The sequence below is a fragment of the Xiphophorus hellerii genome, chromosome 2, assembly GCF_003331165.1.
Source record: "Xiphophorus hellerii strain 12219 chromosome 2, Xiphophorus_hellerii-4.1, whole genome shotgun sequence".
NCBI lineage: Eukaryota > Metazoa > Chordata > Actinopteri > Cyprinodontiformes > Poeciliidae > Xiphophorus > Xiphophorus hellerii.
In genome coordinates this window covers 19,459,569-19,481,203 of record NC_045673.1, presented here as the reverse complement: position 1 = coordinate 19,481,203, position 21,635 = coordinate 19,459,569, and the positions used below count along the sequence as shown (strand labels likewise).

General features: G+C 38.3%; 2 protein-coding genes across 10 annotated transcripts in view; both read left to right on the top strand.

Moving 5' to 3' along the window:
• mical2b (microtubule associated monooxygenase, calponin and LIM domain containing 2b) overlaps window positions 1-21,635 on the top strand; it is a 385,618-nt gene that overhangs the window by 276,835 nt on the left and 87,148 nt on the right. The window lies entirely within an intron of this gene.
• LOC116735013 (calcium-dependent secretion activator 2-like) overlaps window positions 1-21,635 on the top strand; it is a 102,153-nt gene that overhangs the window by 55,643 nt on the left and 24,875 nt on the right. Inside the window, exons 9-11 of the mRNA XM_032586604.1 lie at window positions 8,204-8,270; window positions 9,303-9,411; window positions 17,606-17,803. Of these exons, the coding sequence (XP_032442495.1) occupies window positions 8,204-8,270; window positions 9,303-9,411; window positions 17,606-17,803 (374 nt within the window). The remainder of the gene's footprint in view (window positions 1-8,203; window positions 8,271-9,302; window positions 9,412-17,605; window positions 17,804-21,635) is intronic.

Below are 21,635 nucleotides of genomic sequence, written 5' to 3'. Positions count from 1 at the left end.
ATGCTTGATACACTCACAAACAAGACTTCATTAATATCATTTATTAAATCACTAATGATCCACTGTCAGTTCTGATGAACTTGTGTACTTCACCTGAATGAAATGTTTGGTGTTTCCTTATGTGCAAAGATGTGGAAGAATTTATCCCAGGTACTTTTATAACCCAGCTGGTTGGATAAATACTTTTTAGAGATTTTAGCGATAAAAACTGATCTTAGGGCAGGGGTCTCAAACTCCAGTCCTCGAGGGCCGCAGTCCTGCAACTTTTAGATGTGCCTCTGCTGCACCACACCTGAACAGAATAATTAGGTCATTAAGGCTCATGGAAAACTGATCTACACATGGAGGAGGTCATTAAGCCATTTCATTCCAGCATTTTGTACCTGTGGCACATCTAAAAACTGCAGGATAGAAATTTAAAGGCTCAAAGGCTAATACTCAATAGCTTATTGGAAAGATATTGGAAAAGAAATTGGATGTTCACTTTTTGCAGATGATGGAGCTGTTTGGAAAAGAGGGAAAATTTAGATTTCATTGTAAAAAAATTACAAAAGGTTATTATTGAAATAGAAAAATGGGCGTTGCAATGGGGATTTAACTTTTCAGTTGGAAAATACAGAAGTAATGATATTTAATCAAAAAAGGAAATAAAATTAAAATTAAAATAACCAAGAATTAGAGCAAGTAAAGTGTATACAATTTTTAGGCCTATGATTTGATGAAAAATTAAAATGGAATATACTTATTCAAAAAGGTGTTGATAAATGTAAGAAAATCTTAAATATTTTGAGTTGCTTGGCTGGCAGTGACTGGAGAGCAGATAGACAATCACTAAAACAAATTTACACAGGAATGATAAGATCTAAAATAGATTTTGTTTGTATAGTTTATGGTTCAGCAGCTTAAACACATCTGGTCAAATTAGACATTATTCAACATCAGGCTTTAAGATTATGTACTGGAGCATTTAAAACTACATCAACTTCAGCAATAGAAATAGAAATGGGAGAAATGCCGTTAGATTTAAGAAGAATAAATTATTGGTTAAATTTACAAGGCAATAACTTTGATCATCCAACTTGGGAAATTTTAAATCCATGTTGGGAAAAAGAAAAGACAGAAATGAGGAGTTTTGGATGGACAATTGAAAATAAAATAATTTAAAATGGATAGTTTAGAAATTAGTCAAACACCAATATCACCACCTTGGAATCTACCAGAAGCAATAGTACATAATGGAAAAGAAACAAGATAAATCTTACATCGTAGAGGAAGAATTTGGGGAGTAAACATATCCAAATAGTTATTCGATTTAAAAAAAAAACTAAATTATTTCATAGAATTTAATTATAGTAGGTGTGTTTGTGAATGTTTGTATGATATAGATGGGTAGAATACAAAGTTATGTTGTATGTATGTAAGGTATGTTAAGTATGTATATTTGCATATGTGTATATATATATATATATATATATATAGGCAGGATATATATATATATATATATATATATATATATATATATATATATATATATATATATATATATATATATACAGTATATATTAGTTTCCCCCAGTATATTATTGGCCTGGCAGCCCACCATGCTTTAATAGCCTTACTACCAGGCTAAGCCTTTCTTGTTTATGTTTTTATGAAAATAAAAAATATAAAAAAATCGCTTTTTTTTTTTTTTTGCTGGATTGCAAGCATCTCTGTTGCTCTGAGCGTTTCACTGGCGGAACAGATTTATTCCTAAAAGATATGTTTATAGAAGATAGGTTTATAGTTTATGCATTTAAAGCCGGATTAATCACACCTCTGGCGCCTCTGCGTTGCCTAGCGCGCTGCAGCAGCTGGATGTCTTAAGTTAACCTCAGCGCAATCAAGTATATTCTGTTAAAGTAGTTTCTAGTTTTAAAAAACAAACTATGATTTGATTATTTAAGTAATTACATTTTAGAGTGAATTTCATTTACTACATTTAAAAAGTCGAGTAATTTATACAAAGTTCAGTTTTGCTTAATCTACTTGACAATATTAAGTTCACTTTACTTGAATTTTCTTTTTTATGTAATGAAATATGCAAGTACTTTAAACAAAGAACAGTCTTACTTTATAAACATAGAACAATTAAGGTGTTTAATTGTTTGGTTTAAGTAGATAGGAGAGAATATTTTTATCAGTGCGTAGCTAATGTTCAAGTTTTAAGTGACATCCAGTCCTTTGTAAGATAAACAGATGCCCTCAAGTTTGGGTGCTACAATGAAAAGAACAACAAAGAAAGTGCTTGTAAAATATAAATAATATATAAAATTGTTATATGATTCCAGAAAATATCCATTTATTTATGGCTGGACAGTGCTAAAGATGTTGCATTCAGTTACATATCTGCGCTTCATTTGAACAAAATCATTTTTATTTTATTGTATGTTTTATTGCTGTTTGTAGAGATAGCCACCCAAATCTTATCAGCCTAGAGACTATCTCTCTTATATTGTCATGTTTTCTGATTGCTGTCAGAAGCGATGTTGGTTGGTTTGTTTTTCCTATGAGTGCTGCATGAGAGTTCATGTTGATGGAGTTCTGCTCCTGTCTGCTCCAGAATATTTTGGCTCAGTGTTTCCCAACCCTGGCCATCAAGGCACATTGCCCTGCTCTTTTTTTTTTTTTTAAAGGTATTTCCCTACTTCAGCAGACCTGATTTCAACTGATTTTGCTGAACTGCAGTCGCCTGAATCAATTGTTAAAGCAGGGAAACATTGAAAACATGCAGGGCAGTGTGCCTTGAGAGCCAGGCTTGGGAAATACTGCTTTTGCTGACTCCACTGTGTAGAATATGAATCCTGAACTGATGGAATAAGTGGCACTTACTGAAATCAGCTGTTGGCTGCAGAGAGAATAAAACCAGTAAAAATACCGAAAGAATCACACTTAGTTTTCAGGATGCTCCACCAGGGGGCAGTATCAGTCTCCCAATGAGACTTTAGGTTACTTGCTCCGTATTGGAGGTTATAACGATGTGCCTCATGTTTTAAAATAAAGATATTCTTTGTATAGAACATATATTTTAAATAAATTAGAAAATGTTAGAATACATTTTTTTTCCTTGATAAACTAGTCGGACTTATTTTTGTGCTTGCCACATTTTGGTGCTGAAAAGCATAAAAATGGAAGAAATTCAGAACAGATGAAGACATTTCAGGGAAAACCCACACAGACTACATTAATATTACAAACAGAGGCTTTCTCCACTGGATTTGTTAAGCATCAGTGATTTAAAAAAAAGTATTTATTTCTAGCCAATTTATATTTTCTTTCTGCAAAACACTTTTGTTTTGATTAATATATATACATATATATATATATATATGTATGTGTGTGTGTGCATAAATATGTATATAATATTAAGATAAATAGGCATATTCATTGTAGCCCCATGTATCTTTCTGTTGTCGAACACAGTCATGGAGGATGCTTGTTATTTGGTGGTTACCAATATTATTGATTTCTGAAGTCTTCATGTGTAAAAACAATAGTGTTGTTTCAAATGAATATGAACTTTTCTTTGCAATACTTGAGGTCCAAGCACTGCATCTTTTTCATTATTTTGATCATTTCACATTTTCTGCAAATAAATGCAAAATTTTTGCTTGGAATTTCAGAAACATGTCAGTAATTCATAGAATAAAAGAACAATGTTAATTTTACTCAACAATTTTACTTCTCTGCTGCAAAGATTTAGTCTAATTCTTCGCAGCGGAGCCGCATCCGCATTAGTTGTGCAGCGCACTGCGCATGTCAGGGTCTAATTAACTTCTGCACATTTATTTATTTCCTCAAGATAAACTGCAGACTCTTCTGTTTAGATTATAAATGGATTAACACAACATAGCATTCTCTTTAGTTTTCTCTGTTTTCTCACATTTAATTCCATGGAACTGGAATTAAATGCGCCATTTCAACTAAAGGTTTGGAATTGCGCTTCTGAACGAGTGTCAAAGCGTCCTGTCCATAACTCTTCAACACGCTGTCAGTTCCCGGTCAGCAAGAAGCATTTAGTTCATTAGTTCAGTGTCCATGAGAATATTCAGAAGGATTTTTTTATTGATTGATTTTAGCTGCCTCTGCGATGAACTCTTTGCATAAAGTCTATAATGTCTGCCCATGTGCAGCAGTCAAGGGTATTAATTATAACCTCTCAAAATGAAGGATGGGCTTCAAATTTTTCCATCATTAAAAAACAAACAAAAAAACGGTCAAATTCCGTTAACACGACCCTGATGTGTATATGCGTGTGTGTGTGTGTGTATATATATATACAGTATATATATATATATAAATAGAAAGCTGATTTTAAAGTAAATCCATGTTTTTCCATTTTCCTTCTTTAAAATCTGAGTTTCTGGCTGACAGGTCAGCTAAAAATGAATGATTTCTGGTCAGAAAGCTTCACTGAGCTCTTTGGCGTCAGCTTTCTGTTGCTTCACCAATCAGCAGCAGAACTGATGTGTTAAACCGCAAGAGGAAGAGGACAAAGCAGCAAAATGATTTTCAGAAGTGGCTGCTGAGTGCTGCCACATGTTAACCCACAGTTGCATGGAATGGCCCAGACTATTTGTCCAGACGCACCACAGCCTTGACTGAAGGCCTTTTCTTTAAAAGCGGACAGCAGGGCTGAAGAAAGAGATCTTCCCATTGATCTATTTCATTTTGTCTTTTTTCTTTTCTTGCCTGGGCTTCATAGTCAATTTAAATTCAGATTGTGTTGAACTAAATGAAAATATTGATGTAACCTGAACAAAAGCAGTTTCAGGCAAGTCAGTGGGACAATTTCCACTGATGCATGCCAAGCCTTCCTTTTTTAATGTGCCATTTACCAGTTTCCTTCAACAGTCTGATCAGTGTTTGATGAATCCATCTATCATATGCAGAGAACAATTATATTATCTAATGGGTGAATGCAAAAACATTTGTGATTTAGATAGTCTCTAGGACTAAAAATGTCCCTTTATACCGCTTGGTGATTCTGGAAAAAAAAGAAAAAAATGTCCTTACCTCAAATTTGTTGTTTTAAAAACAGTAGCCCAAACCCTAACGATGTCTTCCAACACCAAGAGTTCAGTTCTTGGTCAACCTTCAGTCCTGTTGTGTCAGGATTGAAGTGGAGTTCCAAGTCACTGATGTAGGTGCCCATGAACTTGAAATTGGGCACCATTTCCACCTTCTCCCGATTTAGAATGATCACCTGAATGTTTACACCTCCTAAATAATGTCAGCTCCTTCGACTTGGAGGTGTTCAAACAGAGGTGGTTAGTGGAGCATCAGGCAGACAGTCGTTCCACCTCCACTCTGTATGCAATTTCATCTCCTCCAGAGATGAGCCCCACCGCCGCGGTATATCAACAAATTTTATGATGGTATCGTTTGGGTGGCTGGGGCTACAATCGTGGGTGTAGTGGGTGTAGTGTAGGGGGCTTAGCACACAACCTTGTGGAGACACCGGTGTTTGTGTTCAGTGCCGAGGACAGGTGGAATCCTACTCTCACTCTCTGGGAGAGATTTGTCAAGAAGTCCATGATCCAGTAGCAGATGTTTTGGGGAAGACCCAGGTCCTCCAGTTTTCTCACCAGTCTGCTCGGAATGATGGTGTTAAAAGCTGAGCTGAAGTCCAGGAAGAGCAGTCTCCTGGAATGCTCTCCTTGTAGCAGCAACTCAGGAGCCCCACAGAGCACTGTACTCTCACCAGTCCTTTTCACGCTCTACACTTCAGATTCCCAGCACAAGTCTGACTTCTGTCATCTGCAGAAATACTCAGATGATTTTGCAGTTGCCAGGTGTATCAAAAATGGACTCAAGGCTGAATACAGAAAGCTGATGGACTGCTTTGTGTCGTGGTGTTGGAACAATAATCTCATCTCTAATGTGAACAAAACAAATCAATCAATCAAGTTTATTTGCGTAGCACGTCAGAAACAAGGCAGTTCAAAGTGCTTTACATCAAAAAACACACACTCGCATACAAAAAAATACAAATTTGCAGGAACATTAGTCCTCTAATCCTGGAAATGTTCTTCAGGTGAAGATTCAGTCTGAACTACACCTACAGTGGAGGAAATAAGTATTTCATCCCCCACTGACTTTAAGATTTTTTAGACATAAAAATAAATGAAATGTCTCATAATTTTATTTTAACAGTGACAGAGAATATCAAAAAAAAGAATTGAGAAAATTACATGAAATGAGAAAAAAATTAATTAGAATTTTATTGAAGGAAATAAGGGATTGAGGTCAGAAGACTGAATAGGCCATTCCATAACCTTGATATGCTTCTTATGGAGTCACTTTGTTTCCTTGGCTGTATACGTTGGGTTGTTGTTGTTGTACTGGAAGACCCACCCACCACCCAATTTCAGTGCCTGGTGTAGACAAGGAGGTTGTCACCCAGGATTTTGTGATACATGGCCCTTAGAAGAAAAACACCGCAGGAACATAATACTTCCACCACCATGCTTGACAGTGGGGATAGTGTTCTTAGGGCCATATTCTGTATTTTTCTTCCTCCAAACACGAGTTGAGTTGCAGCCAGAGAGCTCAATCTTGGTCTAATCTGACCGATGCACCTTCTCTCTCTGAGTCTCTCTTAGAATCATTAATATGCTCATTCAAGAACATATTAATGACTCCGAGGCAAACTTAAGGCGGGGCTGGACATGAGCCTTCTTGAGCAGAGGAGCCTTGCGTGCACTGCAGGATTTTAAACCATTACCTCTCAGTGTATTACCAACGTTTTTTTTTCTTTTCTTTTGGAGGCTGTGGTCCCAGCTGCCTTGAGATCATTAACCAGCTCCTCCCGTGTAATTCTTGGCTGATTTTTAACCTTTCCCCTGATCAATGTCACTCCATGAGCTCCAGGCTTAGGTCTATTGACAGTAATGTTATACTTCTTGCACTTCCAAATAACTGCACCAACAGTTGTCACCTTCTCATCCAGATTCTTACTTATGGCTATGTAGCCCATTCCAGCCTTGTGTAGGTCAACAGTTCTGTCCCTGACATCTTTAGACAGCTCTTTAGTCTTGTCCATGGTGGAGATGTTGGAGTGTCACTGAGTCTGTTGGCAGGTGGCCTTTTATACAGGTAACGATTTGGGACTGGTGTCTCTAATGCATTTAACAACTTCACTGAGTTCAGGGTGTGTCAGTGGTCTGTGGGAGCCAACATTAGTCATGATTATTAGGGGATCAAATACTTATTTCCCTCAATGAAATGCAAATAATTTTTTATTTAAATATAATTTAGTTTTCTAGATTTTCTTTTTGATATTATATCGCTCACTGTTAAAATGAAGCTACCATAAAAATCCTATACTGCTTAATTATTTGTCGGAGAACAAACTTTCAAAAGCGGTCATGGATCTAATACTTATTTCCTCCGCTGTAAATAAACAAAGGAGAGGACTGTAGATTTCATGAAAAACAGGGTTAGATCAATCAAACCCTATTTTCATCATTGGAGAAGAAGTGGAGGTGGCTGAGGAATATAAACGCCTCAGTTTTCGCCTAAACAACAGACTGGAGACATAACAGTGATGCCGTATATAAGAAGGGACAGAGCCGACTGTACTTCCTCAGGAAGCTAAGATCCTTCAACTAGGATCTTACCTTCCTGATCTTAGCTTCCTCTGCAGCATCTGAGCATGATGCTGCAGATCTTCTACAAGTCTGTTGTTGAGAGTTTAGTCTCTTCTGCCATCATCTAATGCAGCATTAGATGAGCCAGGGACCTAAAACGGCTGATCTGGTTTTGATCTGATTCTGTTCTAGGGATGGCTATGGAATTTCCCCAGAACAGAATGCAAAGAAGGATTCTTCAGAAAATCAAGAAAGCTATCCATAACCCTAACCATGCTCTTTATGAGAATATCTGCGGTAAAACAGAGTGTCTTTACTCAGTCTTCTTAATTTAATTTCTCTAGGGGAACAATAAAGTATTTTTGAATTTTTTGTTTTTTAAATAAAGCCTCAGTTTTACATTCTATGGCAATAAGAAGTCAGCCTTTTCATCTTCCAATATTGGCATAAAAGTGATTTCTATTGTCTCATTTGATTGAAACCACTTTAATTAAATTAAACAAGATTCTTTCAAGTTATTGAAACATGGTAGCTACTGTGTGGTTTATGATCGTTTTCTGTTTGTGCATCAGGTACCTGTATGCTGTAGGACACAGAGTCTGGAAACGCTGGAAAAAAAGATATTTTATTCTTGTTCAGGTAAGATGCTCCTGTGACAAAGTTCGGATGAATTTAGTAGGTGTAGAACCTCAGATTAGAGATCCTTGGGTTCCAGAGGATGGACTACATACAAAACCAAATTTACATGTAGTACTGAAGTCTTTGGACTGAGGATCTGCATTCACCGATACATCAAGAGTTTGGAAGCGTGGCCAACTCAGACTGAACAGCTTTCTTCACTGACTTTGCTGCCATTGACAAAACTACAGACTACAATTCTAAAAAGGCACAGAAAATCAACATCTTCATTCACAACTTTTTCTCCTGTTCACTGATTGGTCCACTAGAAAATCTACCAGAGAAAATCTATGTGAAGGGGAAAGATCCCAGCCTGAGCTGTGAAGTGACATTTGTACTGAGTGGAATAGAACAGGAAGGCAACGACAACAAAGTATATACAAATAAATCTTAAAAACTAAAAGGAGAAAAAAACTGTAATGTGTATTCATGATTTATTACTGGTTGTAAAAAAAGAATTCATACACTTATCTTTTTCACCTGTTGTCATGTTACTCTACATGTAGGTCATAATTCTAAAGTACAAGAAAAGTAATGTATGTTTTAAAGGTGTGGCTTGCATTTATAATGTACTGAAATGAAGCACTTTCTAGAAACTTTAGTTGCTCTAGCAGTCTTTCCCCCCAGCCATGTGCAACAGCTCAAATCTACTGAAAATTCATTTTCGTCTGTTTTTTTTTTTTTGTTAGCTCAAACCCAGTCACTTTGTTTACTAATTAGGGGACCTCTGAAATAAAAAATGTTATTAAAGTTGTATGAAATGTGAAGTTTAAAGATTTGATGTGACAAAATTAGAAAAATATGGTGTGAGAACCTTTGGAAGTCACTTTGTCTGAATTATTGAAATATATCATTATGTTTAATATCATTGTGCCAATGCTGGTAGAACTTTTGCTTTCTACTGCTTTAGTAGCAAGGAATTTGTCAAAAAGGAGAGAATTGATCATGCTCATTTTGGAGGTGCCAACTACTGTATGTGTCTGCTTCCTTTAGGTGAGTCAGTACACATTTGCAATGTGCAGCTACAGAGAGAGGAAAGCTGAGCCTCAGGAACTGATGCAGCTGGAAGGCTACACTGTGGACTACTGCCAACCTCAGACAGGTAGACTATGTAGAAAATGCTGATCCGTCTACATATATTTAGAGAAAAATGAATTGTGGAAACCATTTGTTTTTCCAGACTTTCCTAATTTCTAAAGGATTAAAGTTTAAGTTTTAATAAAGTAAAAATTTTCAGATATTTTAATTTGAACAGATTATGATGTACTTAAAGGGGAAGTATTATAAAAAAATGACTTTTTTGAGCTTTGCCTCATGTTATAATATTCCCTCTTCAAAAACATACCAGGGGTCTCATGTATAAAGCGTGCGTATGCACCAAAAATATCTGGCTCCATATTTTATGCACAAGTCGGAATGTATAAAAATGAACTTTGTGTCAAAGTTTGCGTAAATATAGGCACACTTTTTTCCTGGCATGAAAATGTGCGTCAGTCACGCAAACATTTTCTGTGAACAATGTCAAACTACAAAGCATCAAAACTCACCTAAATACAGTAAAATCTGACAACATTCAGTTATTTAGTCCAAGAAGCATCTAACCCAATATTTTTTTTTTCTGATTTTAATATTTTATTGTTTAAACGTAAACGATGAAACTGAACCTCATTTAACCTCAGACAATAACCTAACACATTCACAAAATAAAGAAAATAAAAATAAAAGGAGGTGAAAACGTCACTTGAATGTTTTTGTCCTCAGTTTTTATCATAAAGATGTAACGCATTGGTCTGTGCTCTGAAGTGCATGGAATGCCTCTACGAGGTAATTTCATTCTCACTAAAAAAAGAAAACGGGGTTGGATCAGCAGATTAACTCCAAACATGTGAGGTTTGATTATTTTTAAGGTGTGTATATAGGTATCTGCGCAAGCGTAATTGTGGACCCCTATGGGAGGAGCCGTGCGTTACCAGTGCCGATGCAACTGCAGTCATCCTTCAGTCGAGCCAGGTCCGCTTTGTGAATGCGCCTTTATAGACAGAAAGAATCTCTATTCTGTAAATGTACAACTTGTGCACATAATTCTACTATTTAGAATAAATGTCCACTTTTCCCACTCAAAGGACTCTCTGACACGCTGTCTGTCTTTAAATCCCGGCTGAACGTTCTGCTGTTCAAACAGGCTCAAACATAATCTCTATTTTCTTTTTTTTTATTTAGATTTTTTTTTCTTTAAAATGCATTATTTTTGTGAGGTGATCATATGTGCCCTGAAAGCACCTTTTAAATAAAATATATAATTATTATTCTAAATACTGCTACAAACAAGGACATTGCCATGGTTATTGCTTCACGTGGTGGCAGACTTCCGGGTATTTTTTGTACTAATTTACATATGTATTTATGGGTGGCAACAGGGCGGACCAGCAGCTGCGCTGGATTTCCCACAAATTGGGATGTATAAAGGAAAGGTGCGCAGCCACGGGCTTTATACATCCGGATTTTCTTGTGCGCCACACTTTTCTAAACTTGTCTGTATGCCAAGTTTTAGTGTGAAAACTGCGCATTCTTTTATGCTTGAGGCCCCTAGAGGGTTCTCTTGATTCTTTCATGCCTGTTTGAGAAATGCTTTAATCTCCATGGCAACCATTCAACTGAGCAAAATGACACCTCTTCTTTTCTAGATGCAACTCTTCCTCTGAGCTGCAGTTTCCAAACTACCAAGCTTCCCCCTAATAGATCAGCCCTACCCACATCGCTCCCACTCAGTTCCTTCAGACTAGCCAGCAGAACTTAGCAAACACCTGGAAGAACTGTGCATCTGCTGATAACGGCAGCTTATAATGAGCTACTTCTCAGTGAACTCTGGTAAAAATGATGTTTGAGGATTAATGCAGTGATGTTAGGTGCCTTAAACGCACACAACTGAAGCTAGGACGATCAACTGTGGCCGTCTCATCTGATTTGAAGGCAGAAGTTCAGAAAGAGCAGTAGTTTTTAAAGAGACAGAGGCTCAATTTCAAGCGATTAAATTAGGAAGTTGTGGCGTAATCAATGTATATATTTCACACCTGAATGTATACTCTTATTGTGAAGGGGAGGTGAGGTGAGAAATCACCAACGGTTGTACTTCATTCTATTTTTGGTTTGGATTGGAAGACCTGGAGAATAAAACAAGACTCAAATTATATTTTTGTCTTTTTCTGCTGACTTCCACATTGGTGACCCTGAACATCTGCGCAGTGTTGTATAGTAACGAAGTAAAAATACTTCACTACTTTACTTAAGTATATTTTGGAGTACTTCATACTTTCCTGGAGTATGAAAATTTTTGATGACTTTCACTTTTACTTCACTATATTTCCGAACTTAATTGCGTACTTTTACTCCGATACATTTTCAATGTGTGGTTTAGTTACTCGTTACAAAAAGCGAGAGAGAAACGCAAGTGTTTTGACCCCACCTACTGATTAGCAAGTAGCAAGTAGGCTACCGAACAAAGTCCGTAGCCTGCTTGCCTGGGCTTGTTCATCACCACCAATAGGATACTTCTTCTTCTTCTTCTTTTCTATTATGGCGGATCACAAGCAACTTTAAGGTGCATACCGCCACCTACTGTACATGAGTGTGTAGAAGCATTACTTCATATCTATTAAATTCTACTTTTTAATTTTGTATTCTTAAGATAAATAAACAATGCTTTCCTTAATTTGTGAATATCTGTTATGTTTCCTTCATTTCCTAATATACCTTTAAGATTCCATTCATGCCCCATATTTCTAACTATTCTCTTTAATTCTTCCCTTTCGAGTTCATTTGACTTACAGTTCATCAATATGTGTTCTACATTTTCTTTCTCTCCACATCTTTCACATTTATCATTATTTTTCCTCCCTATTTTATAAAGCATGTCATTTAAGTAGGTATGACCTACTCTTAATCTACTAATTATTATTTCTTCTCTTCTGTTTCGTTCATTAATGCTTCGAATTCAAACTGACTTTTGTACTTCATATAATCTTCTTCCTTTCTTATCTTCATTCCACATTTTTTACCATTTCTTGATTTCTTTACTTTTAATTAGGATACACCTGTTTCGCTTCTCCCATTAAACACAAAGCAAGTCTCGCAATCAGTAGCAGTCACATGGAAATTCTATCTTACAAAAACTCCCCGTCCAACTTGAAGAAACACATCGAGGTAACTTCTTATGAAATGGTTATAATCCTCCTGTTTCAGTAACTATAGCTTGGTCACTAGGCACTACTGTATTGTGAAATCTTGACCATAAATGAACTTTGTTTGGCATTGTTTCAGTTCCACACGTGGTGTATTTAGCTTAGGCTTAATGTTGACTGTAGCAGGCTACCTAGACTCCTCTGTTCAAGGGGGGACAGAAGCCATAGCGATAGCAATTTAGACTAAATTTAACGAATATAGGAAAGGCATGCAAGTTCAAAACCAGGTTTACAGATGCCAATAAGCTGCATTTCCCTCCCAATTCTTTTTTTCTTTTGCATAATGACCAGTTGTGTGCACCACCTACTGACTGTAGGATTGACTGATTCACTGATTTGTGAAGTAGAGTAATCGTAACAGCTCTTTTTCTTCATGTTGGCCGCATTTTCTGTACTATTTATTTTTCTCATTTTCAGCACTGACCTTACTTGAAGGGAAAACTTAAGGCTTACAAAAACTTTGTATTTTCTGTCCTGGAGGGTATACTAAGAAGCTGGTTCAGTTGTAAAGCAGGTTAAGTTAACCTTGTGCTATAGGTAAAGCACCTAATTTTCTTAACTAAATGATGCCTGCAGGTATATCTATTAGCAGGTTTAATTTTGCCTGCACTTGGTTGGGTACATTATTTTAAGTGTATTTGACAAGTTTACCAAAATATAAAAAATGTCATTCAAACTGCATTTGCTTTGTTTTACTTTTTACTTGTACTTTTCATTACATTACTTGAGTACATCCATTTTTACAGTAATTTCCATACTTAAGTACAAGAAGTTTCAAATACTTTAAGACTTTTACTCAAGTAACATTTCAGTCAGTGACTTCGACTTTTACCAAAGTCATATTTTGGAGAGGTACTTGTACTTTTACTTGACTCTGAGATTTCAGTACTTTATACAACACTGCATCTGCGAACATCTGAACATGTTTTTTTACCGAGAACTCACCAGATGCTGCCGCCGCTTCTCCGCCAGCTGTGGGTTCGAACGCAGTTTCTTGCCAGGCGGCCGTTAGTCCAACCGCCGCTTCTTTTTGCTGCCGTTATCAAGCTTCCAGAGTTCTGGCACCACGATACAGAACCATGGTTTCAGTATATGGAAGCCCAGTTCCATCTCCGTGGGGTAACCACAGATGAGACCAAGTACTTCCATGTAGTTGCTGCGTTGGATTCCGTTTCCACCCGCCGTCTGATGGGTCTGCTGAGGAACCCGCTAACCTTGTTAGCTTAGTTTCCCCTAACGAGTACAGAGCGCTCAAAGAGAATCTGCTTCGGCTCTACCAATTGTCAAACGCGGAGCGGGCCGATCACCCGCTTCGCGACCCCCTCAGGTGGACAGTTTGGTAGCAGTCGATCTGGAGAGTCTCTTTCAGTTTCAACCCCTGTTCCTGTGAAAAGAATTCGTAGTGGCCGACTTATTAAACATCCTAGTTGTTACCATTAGGTATTTCAATTGTTTTGTCTGTTGCTGCAGTTTAGTTTTTACTTTGTGTGTGTTTTCTTTTATGTACTTGTGATGTTGTTTCACATGTTATGTGTTTTTGTGTTTGTGATGTTCTGTGTGTGCGGGGGGGGGGGGGGGGGGGGGGGGGGCTGTGTGGCATATACAATGTATATATTTCACACCTGAATCTATACTCTTATTGTGAAGGGGAGAAATTGAGGTGAGAAGTCACCAACGGTTGTACTTCATTCTATTTTTGGTTTGGATTGGAAGACATAGAGAACAAAACAAGACTCAAATTATATTTTTGTCTTTTTCTGCTGACTTCCACAAAGTAAAATTTATTTCAAATCATACTTGTGGAGTGTATCACAAAAGTGAGTACACCCCTCACATTTCTGAAGATATTTAAGTATATCTTTTCATGGGACAATACTGACAAAATGACACTTTAACACAATGAAAAGTAGTTTGTGTGCAGCTTATATAACAGTGTATATTTCTTCTTCCTTCAAAATAACAGCCATTAATGTCTAAACTACCTGAAACAAAAGTGAGTACACCCCTAAATGTCCAAACTGAGCACTGCTTGTCATTTTCCCTCCAAAATGTCGTGACTAGTTAGTGTTACTAGGTCTAGGGTGTGCATAGGGAGCAGGTGTGTTAGATTTTGTAGTAAAGCTCTCACACTCTCTCATACTTGTCACTGAAAGTTCCAACATTGCACCTCATGGCAAAGAACTCTCTGAGAATCTTAAAAGGCAAATTGTTGTGCTGCATGAAGATGGCCAAAGCTACAAGACGATTGAAAACACCGTGAAACTGAGCTACAGCATAGTGGCCAAGATCATCCAGCATTTTTAGCTGGGTCCACTCAGAACTGACCTCACGTTGGTCATCCAAAGAAGCTCAGTACACGTGCTCAGCGTCACATCCAAATGCCTTCTTTGAAAGATAGGTGCAGGAGTGCTGTCAGCATTGCTGCAGAGATTAAAGAGGTGGGAGGTCAGTCTGTCAGTGCTCAGAACATATGCTGTAGACTACATCAAATCAGTTTGCATGGCTGTCATCCCAGAAGGAAGCCTCTTCTGAAGTCTGTACACAAGAAAGCCTGCAAGCAGTTTGCTGAAGACATGTCAACAAAGGACATGAATTTCTGGAACCAGGTTCTATGGTTTGATGAGACCAAGATTAATTTGTTTGGTTCAGATGGTCTCCAGCATGTGTGGCTGCTATCAAGTGAGAAGTACAAAGATAAGTGTGTGATGCCTACAGTCAAGCATGGTGGTAGGAATGCCATGGTCTGGGGCTGCATGAGTGCAGCAGGTGTTGAGGAGTTACATCTCATGAACTCCAATATGTACTGCGAACTAAAGAAGCAGAGGATGATCCTCTCCCTCCGGAAACTGGGTCACAGAGCAGTGTTCCAGCATGATAATGACCCTAAACACAACTCTTAAGACGACCACTGCTTTATTGAAGAGGGTGAAGATGATGAACTGACCAAGCATGTCTTCAGACCTAAACCCAATGGAACATTTTTGGGGCATCTTCAAGTGGAAGGTGGAGGAGCGCAAAGTGTTGAATATCCGCCAGCTTGGAGGAGTAAAAAATCTGTCCAGTGGCAATCTGTGAAGTTTTGGTAAACTCCATACCCAGGAGAGTTGAGGCAGTTTTGGTAAATAATTATGGCCACACAAAAACTTGCTAACCTCGGTGGTCGGGGGGCAGACCATCGGCGGCCCACCGTGTTTTTGTATTAAAAGATGTTAAGTAGACAGGAAATGTAAAAATATTACTGGGTAATTATATGTTATGGGAAGACATTGCCAGAGAAATGTCATTTCCCCATCTGCGCATTGCTGTTATGACCAATGAAATATCTAAAGATGTATATATTTTGCTACCCTTTCTACCCAAGTTTTTCCTTGAAATAAAAACTTTACCAAACAGATGACTTCACTACTGCAGGCTTATCATCAGCCTTTCAGCCAGGGAAAGGCTGATGATAAGCTTTTCCCTGGTCCGATACTGTAATCCAGGAGCTACCTGTAAGGCTGTCTTGTATTCTGGGAATAGGATGTCTGCCAGGTACTGATTTGCGATTAAGTTCTCCATAATCTACACAAAGTCTGAACTCGCCTGACTTTTTTCTCAGCAAGCCTATTTAATGGTTCTGATCCTAAGAGCTCATCAATCCCTCTGATAGTGGTGTGAGGCAAGTCCTCCACCCTCCAACTGTCATTTATCACTGTAGCCTGTGCACAGCACTACAACTGGTAGATTGTCAAAAGTGCAGCTCACCATTTTACACCTACCAATTAGTTTTACAAATTTCTTCCCCTGTTTATTTGAGGAAATGTCCAAATTTTCTACAAGTGGAAAACAACTCTTTTTATTTTTTTCACCCAGATATCATTCGGCTAGTCTTACTGCTTTACATGTATGGTTATGTTTGTGCCAATGTTGTGTCTGACATGCTTTGGAACAATACATGGCAGCTGAGCAACCTGAACACCTCTGGAGTGGAACGTCGACTGATTCTTTCCGGTGGCAGTAATGGCAGCAGTGGGACTCCTCATGTGGTGGCCGGGTCACTGCTGGTCCGAGGGCAGTGGCCCTGCTGCTGACGTGGAGCTTGGCATCCTCTGGAAATGTGACCCTGAGGGCCACATTTTAAACAATGGGTGCAGTCGTCTGCTTTTCCATTGCTCTGGCAGGTTCTGCAGCCCCTCTTTCTCTGGGTACCCCTGACGTCCCATCTCCTCTTAGGGTTAGGGTTTACTCTGGCCCCTGTGGTAAATTTGGTCTAGAACCAGCCTCCAAACCTAACTGCTTATAAATATGTTGGTAATACTCTGTAAAATACCAGAATGTTCACGTAACGTTTATACTTTTGGCTGTCTGAGGATACATCTTGAATATTAAATAAGGTGTTATGATCAGTTACTCAGTACTTGAGTAGTTTAACAAATACTTTTTACACTTGCTTAATTAAACATGTATAAGGTATGCTACTCTGACTAGAGTACAATTTCGGGGTGCTCTAACCGACCTCTATGCATGAACGATTGCTCTATGGATCACTTTTTAAAATAAAAAACATTGCCATAAAATAATGTCTCACTCCAGCAGATGTCTCACCCCATGAGAGTAGGGCGTGGTGAACGTCCCTTATTTTGATTTCTGAAAGGTTTCAACCCTAGACACTTCTTTAAATTGTGCTTTTTTCATAGCTTCCTTCATTTTATGATCTTGCTCCCATTGCTAAGCAACTTTAAAATCAATACATAAACAGCTCCATCCATTATACCATCATCCATTTTTTCTCAACAAACATGCAGTCAAATAAAGACAGTTAAAATCTTAATTACCTACATTTAAATTTAATGCAAGTTGTAATACAGTGTAACTCAGTTTATGATGCCATAACATTGCATCATACTGACGCCTCTTTGGAGGAATAAACCTTTTGAGGTTTAAAAGACAAACTATGGTAGTAAGAGAAAATCTATAGTAATAAGATAAAAATTATCTGGCATGTGCTTTGCTTGTACAACTAACTCATCAAGCTTACTCAATTTTGCCTCATTTCTTTGTTGTTTTTGCAATTTTTAGGTCTGCAAGGTGGCCAGGTGTTTTTTAATGCTGTAAAGGAGGGCGACCTGGTGACGTTCGCCTGTGACGATGAACAGGACAGAGCACTCTGGGTGCAGGCCATGTACAGAGCCACTGGTCAGTCATATAAACCAATCCAACCAACACACAACAAAGCTGCCAACTGCAAAGGAGGACACAGAGAACCATCTTCTATCAGTAGGTGTCACTGGGTTTTAATTACTGTTTTAACAGATCATAAAAAAGGTTGTCATGTTAATAACATTCTAACTTTGTACTCGGAGTAAATGGTAATGTTGTTATCTCCATTGTTTCCCACTAAGAACCTTGTAGACCTGATGTAGGACTTTGTTGGAGAATGTTCTTGCCTGTCGTCTTTTCCTCATTGTTGGCATGGAAAGCAAAAAAATAACTCAAAAAAATGTCTCTGGTAATGTCTTGAGTTCCACTATCTGCTATAACACTTTGTTTGATGTTTGCTCCTCTGCATGGGGGCGGAGCCGGCGTCATGTCAATTGCAAAGCCAGTGGGTACAGCTCACAGTAATCTCAGCGGCACAGGAAAGATCCTGATTACTACTTTGGAATTCTGGCAGACACAAACGTGAATATAGTGTATATTTCACCAGAATGTAAGCTCTTATTGTGAAGGAGAGAGAGGAGGAGAAGAAAAGACCCAGGGCTGTTCTCCATTTTTTTTCTGGTTTTGGATGTTGGAAGACATTGAGAATAAAGTGAGACTCAAAATACTTTTTTTTGTCTCTTTCTGTTGACTTCCACATTGGTGAACCCGAACATCTGAACATGTTTTTGAGCAAGAACTCACCAGATGCTGCCTCTGCTTCTCCACCAGCTGTGATTTCAGACCCAGTTTCTTGCCAGGCAGCTGTTACTCCAACTGCTATGGTCTCATCTTCTTCTGCCACTTCATCAGCTACTTTTGGGGAATCAAGCTTCCAGAGTTCTGGCAGCACAATCTGGAACCATAGTTCCATCATGTGGAGGCCCAGTTCCATTTTGTTGGGATCTTGTTAGCTAACAATCTTGTCTAACAAAAGACAATTGTTAGACAAGGTGACAAGAAGGATGAACTTCAAGCCCTGACAAGGACTCAGAAAAAATATAGGGAATGCAGTGTTATGTATTTTGCTGAGACATGGCTGCAGGATTATATCCCCAACTCCAATGTCTCCCTGCCAGAATTTCTAAAAGGAAGGGAGGTGGATTAGCAGTGGTTGTCAACAACAGATGGTGTTATCCGGGACATGTTACTGTAAATGTTGTCTCTGTAGTCCACACATTGAACTATTGGCAGTAAGTCTCTACCCATATTATTTACCAAGAGAGTTCACCAGTGTTCTTTTGGCAGCTGTTTACATTCCACACTCCATTGTTGTTGACAATGCATGCGATTTAATGAGTTCTGTTGTTGTTGCTAGGATACAGACAGGACACCCCAATGTATTTGAGGCAATATCTGGTTATTTCAGTCATGCCTCTTCTCCACTGCCAATGTTTCACCAGTTTTTCAGCTGCTGCTCTTGAGGAAACAAGACATTGGATCTGTTTTATCCTAATGTCAAGGAGGCATATGTCTCCAAACCAAAACCTCCTCTGGGGAAATTGAATTATAGTCTTGTTTATCTCTGCTCTTAATATGAACCCCTTGTGAAGAGACTACCTGCTAGAAAGATGACTTCAGGAAGTGGTCACAGGAAGCAGAAGAAGCCTACAAGGTTGTTTTGAAGCAACTGATTAGATTTCTCTTTTCCATGACTGAGTGTGACTGACTGTATAAACATCTGAGAGTAGAGCACCATCCCCACCAGTGAGATGCTTCCCAAATGAAATGAATTGATCACCAGTGAACTAAAGGAACTGTTAAATGAGAAAAAAGAGGCTTTAGGGAGTGAAACAGGAAGTTATTGAGGAGTATACAGAGTATCTTTAAAGATTAAAGACAGCAAGGAGAAGTAGAGGAAGAAGTTGGAGAATAAACTGCAGAGGAACGATATCAGAGATGTGTGGCCAGGGATGAAGAAGATCACAAGCTTCAAGCAAAAGGAGGATCAGATAGACGGAAGTCTGAAAGGAGCAAAAGAGCTGAATACATTTTCAACAGGTTCAGTTCAGGAACAAGCTCATCATCATCCTCTCCTGTCTCCAGCCACACAGACATTCCATCCTCCTCTGACTCACAGCTTTCCTGTCAGACCTTAAATGTTCCATCTTCCACCTCAGTCATGAACTCTTCTGCTTCCACAAGTTTGTCTTCAACCAAATCAGGAGATGGTGCTGCTCCCTTTGCTTCCCCCTCCCACTTTTCTGTGTAGAAGTCAGGTGAAGAGGCAGCTGGAGAGACTGAACTGGAACAAGGCTGCAGGTCCAGATTGTGTCAGCCCCAGAGTCCCAGATTCTGCAACATCTCTTCAACCTTAACCAATGAGATGTTTCCACTGTTATGGAAGACTTCCTGCCTGGTTCTGGTACAGAAAACTCACCCATCAGTTATTAATGACTATAGACCTGTTGCCCTGACAACCTGTCATGAAGGTCTTGTAAAAACTCCTGCTGGCCAACCTGAGTAAGCAGACAAGCACATATTAGGACCTGCTGCAGTTTGCTCATCATAGTTGATGATGCCATCATACACCTGCTTCAACAAACCCACTGTCATCTGGACAAAGCAGGCAGCACTGTGAGGATCATGTTCTTTTATTTCTCCAGTGCAACTAACACAATTCAGCCTGATCTTCTCCTTAAGAAACTCCAGAATACACAGGTGGAGGCCTCAATAAGTCACCTGGATCTATGACTACCTAACAAACAGACCACAGTCTTGACTGAATGAAAATCATTAGAACCTATTTACGTCACGTTAACGAAGAACAGCTGAAAAGTTACCGGGTTTATCAACTGCGGTAGCAATTTCGCTCCAACTCCTCCCCTTGTCATTTCTATATTCTTTGTATGTTGAATAAACATTAATGTTGTTTCCACGTATCATCTCCAATGTCCGCTGGACTTCGGGTTGCTCCATGTCAGCTGTTTGGGATTTCCTCTGTAATTTACCCTCAGAAAGCTCGGAGGAGAATCCACGCTTTCTGATTGGCTACCTGTCACATTCAACAGGTTGCGTTAAAGCTCCCAGTCGGGAAAACCCCTGATTTAGATCGGAGCGGCAACGACGATCTACCGTAACACACCACACAATCTTAGAAAGACCAACGTTCTAAGATTGTTGTAAGGGGAAAAATAGGAGCAAAAACCATGTAGTGTGAACTATTGCATCAGGTAGTCGATGTGCCCATCTTCTCTATTTAAATCTAATTATTACTGAAGGGCAACATAATATACAGACTTCATAATCTGCACTCTTTTGGTTGAATGTAGTATTTATTTCCACTTTGGCTTTATGTTGTTTAGTTTTTTTTCCAGTACATTTTTTGTTAATGGAGACTGAGAATCCATTTTGTTTTTGTTTTTGGTTGTTTTGTTTATTTTGTTTATCAGTTCCAGTGTTTAGTGTTCTTTTGAAAATAAAGTGTATCTATCTTTGGCAGGAAATTACATGCATTATTACGTCATTTCCATTAAATCAGTGTAAAAAGGTCTTCAAACAATATTATCGTTTATCGCAATAATTTTTGAGACAATTAATCGTTCAGCAAAATTTGTTATCGTGACATTCTTACCAACATGTGAATTTCTTTATTCTCGAAATGAAACTAGAATTACAACTTCTAGTTATTCGAAGAACACTAGACTTCACCTTTTTTATAGTATTCAATAAGAGGAAAGTCATGTAGTTGATTCAATTCTGATGTGACAATGTGAAAAATTATTTGATGATTTTAGCATGTATAAACATTACTGTGTCCTCTTCATAAATTCAGACATTAAGATTTTAGCATATATGGGATAAAATCAATACCAAAAGCAAGGGTTGCAAAAAAGCTAGTCTGTCATTTTGACAGATTACAATTCTCACCTCAGACTATATTTCGTGCAGACATTTTCAACTTTACGAG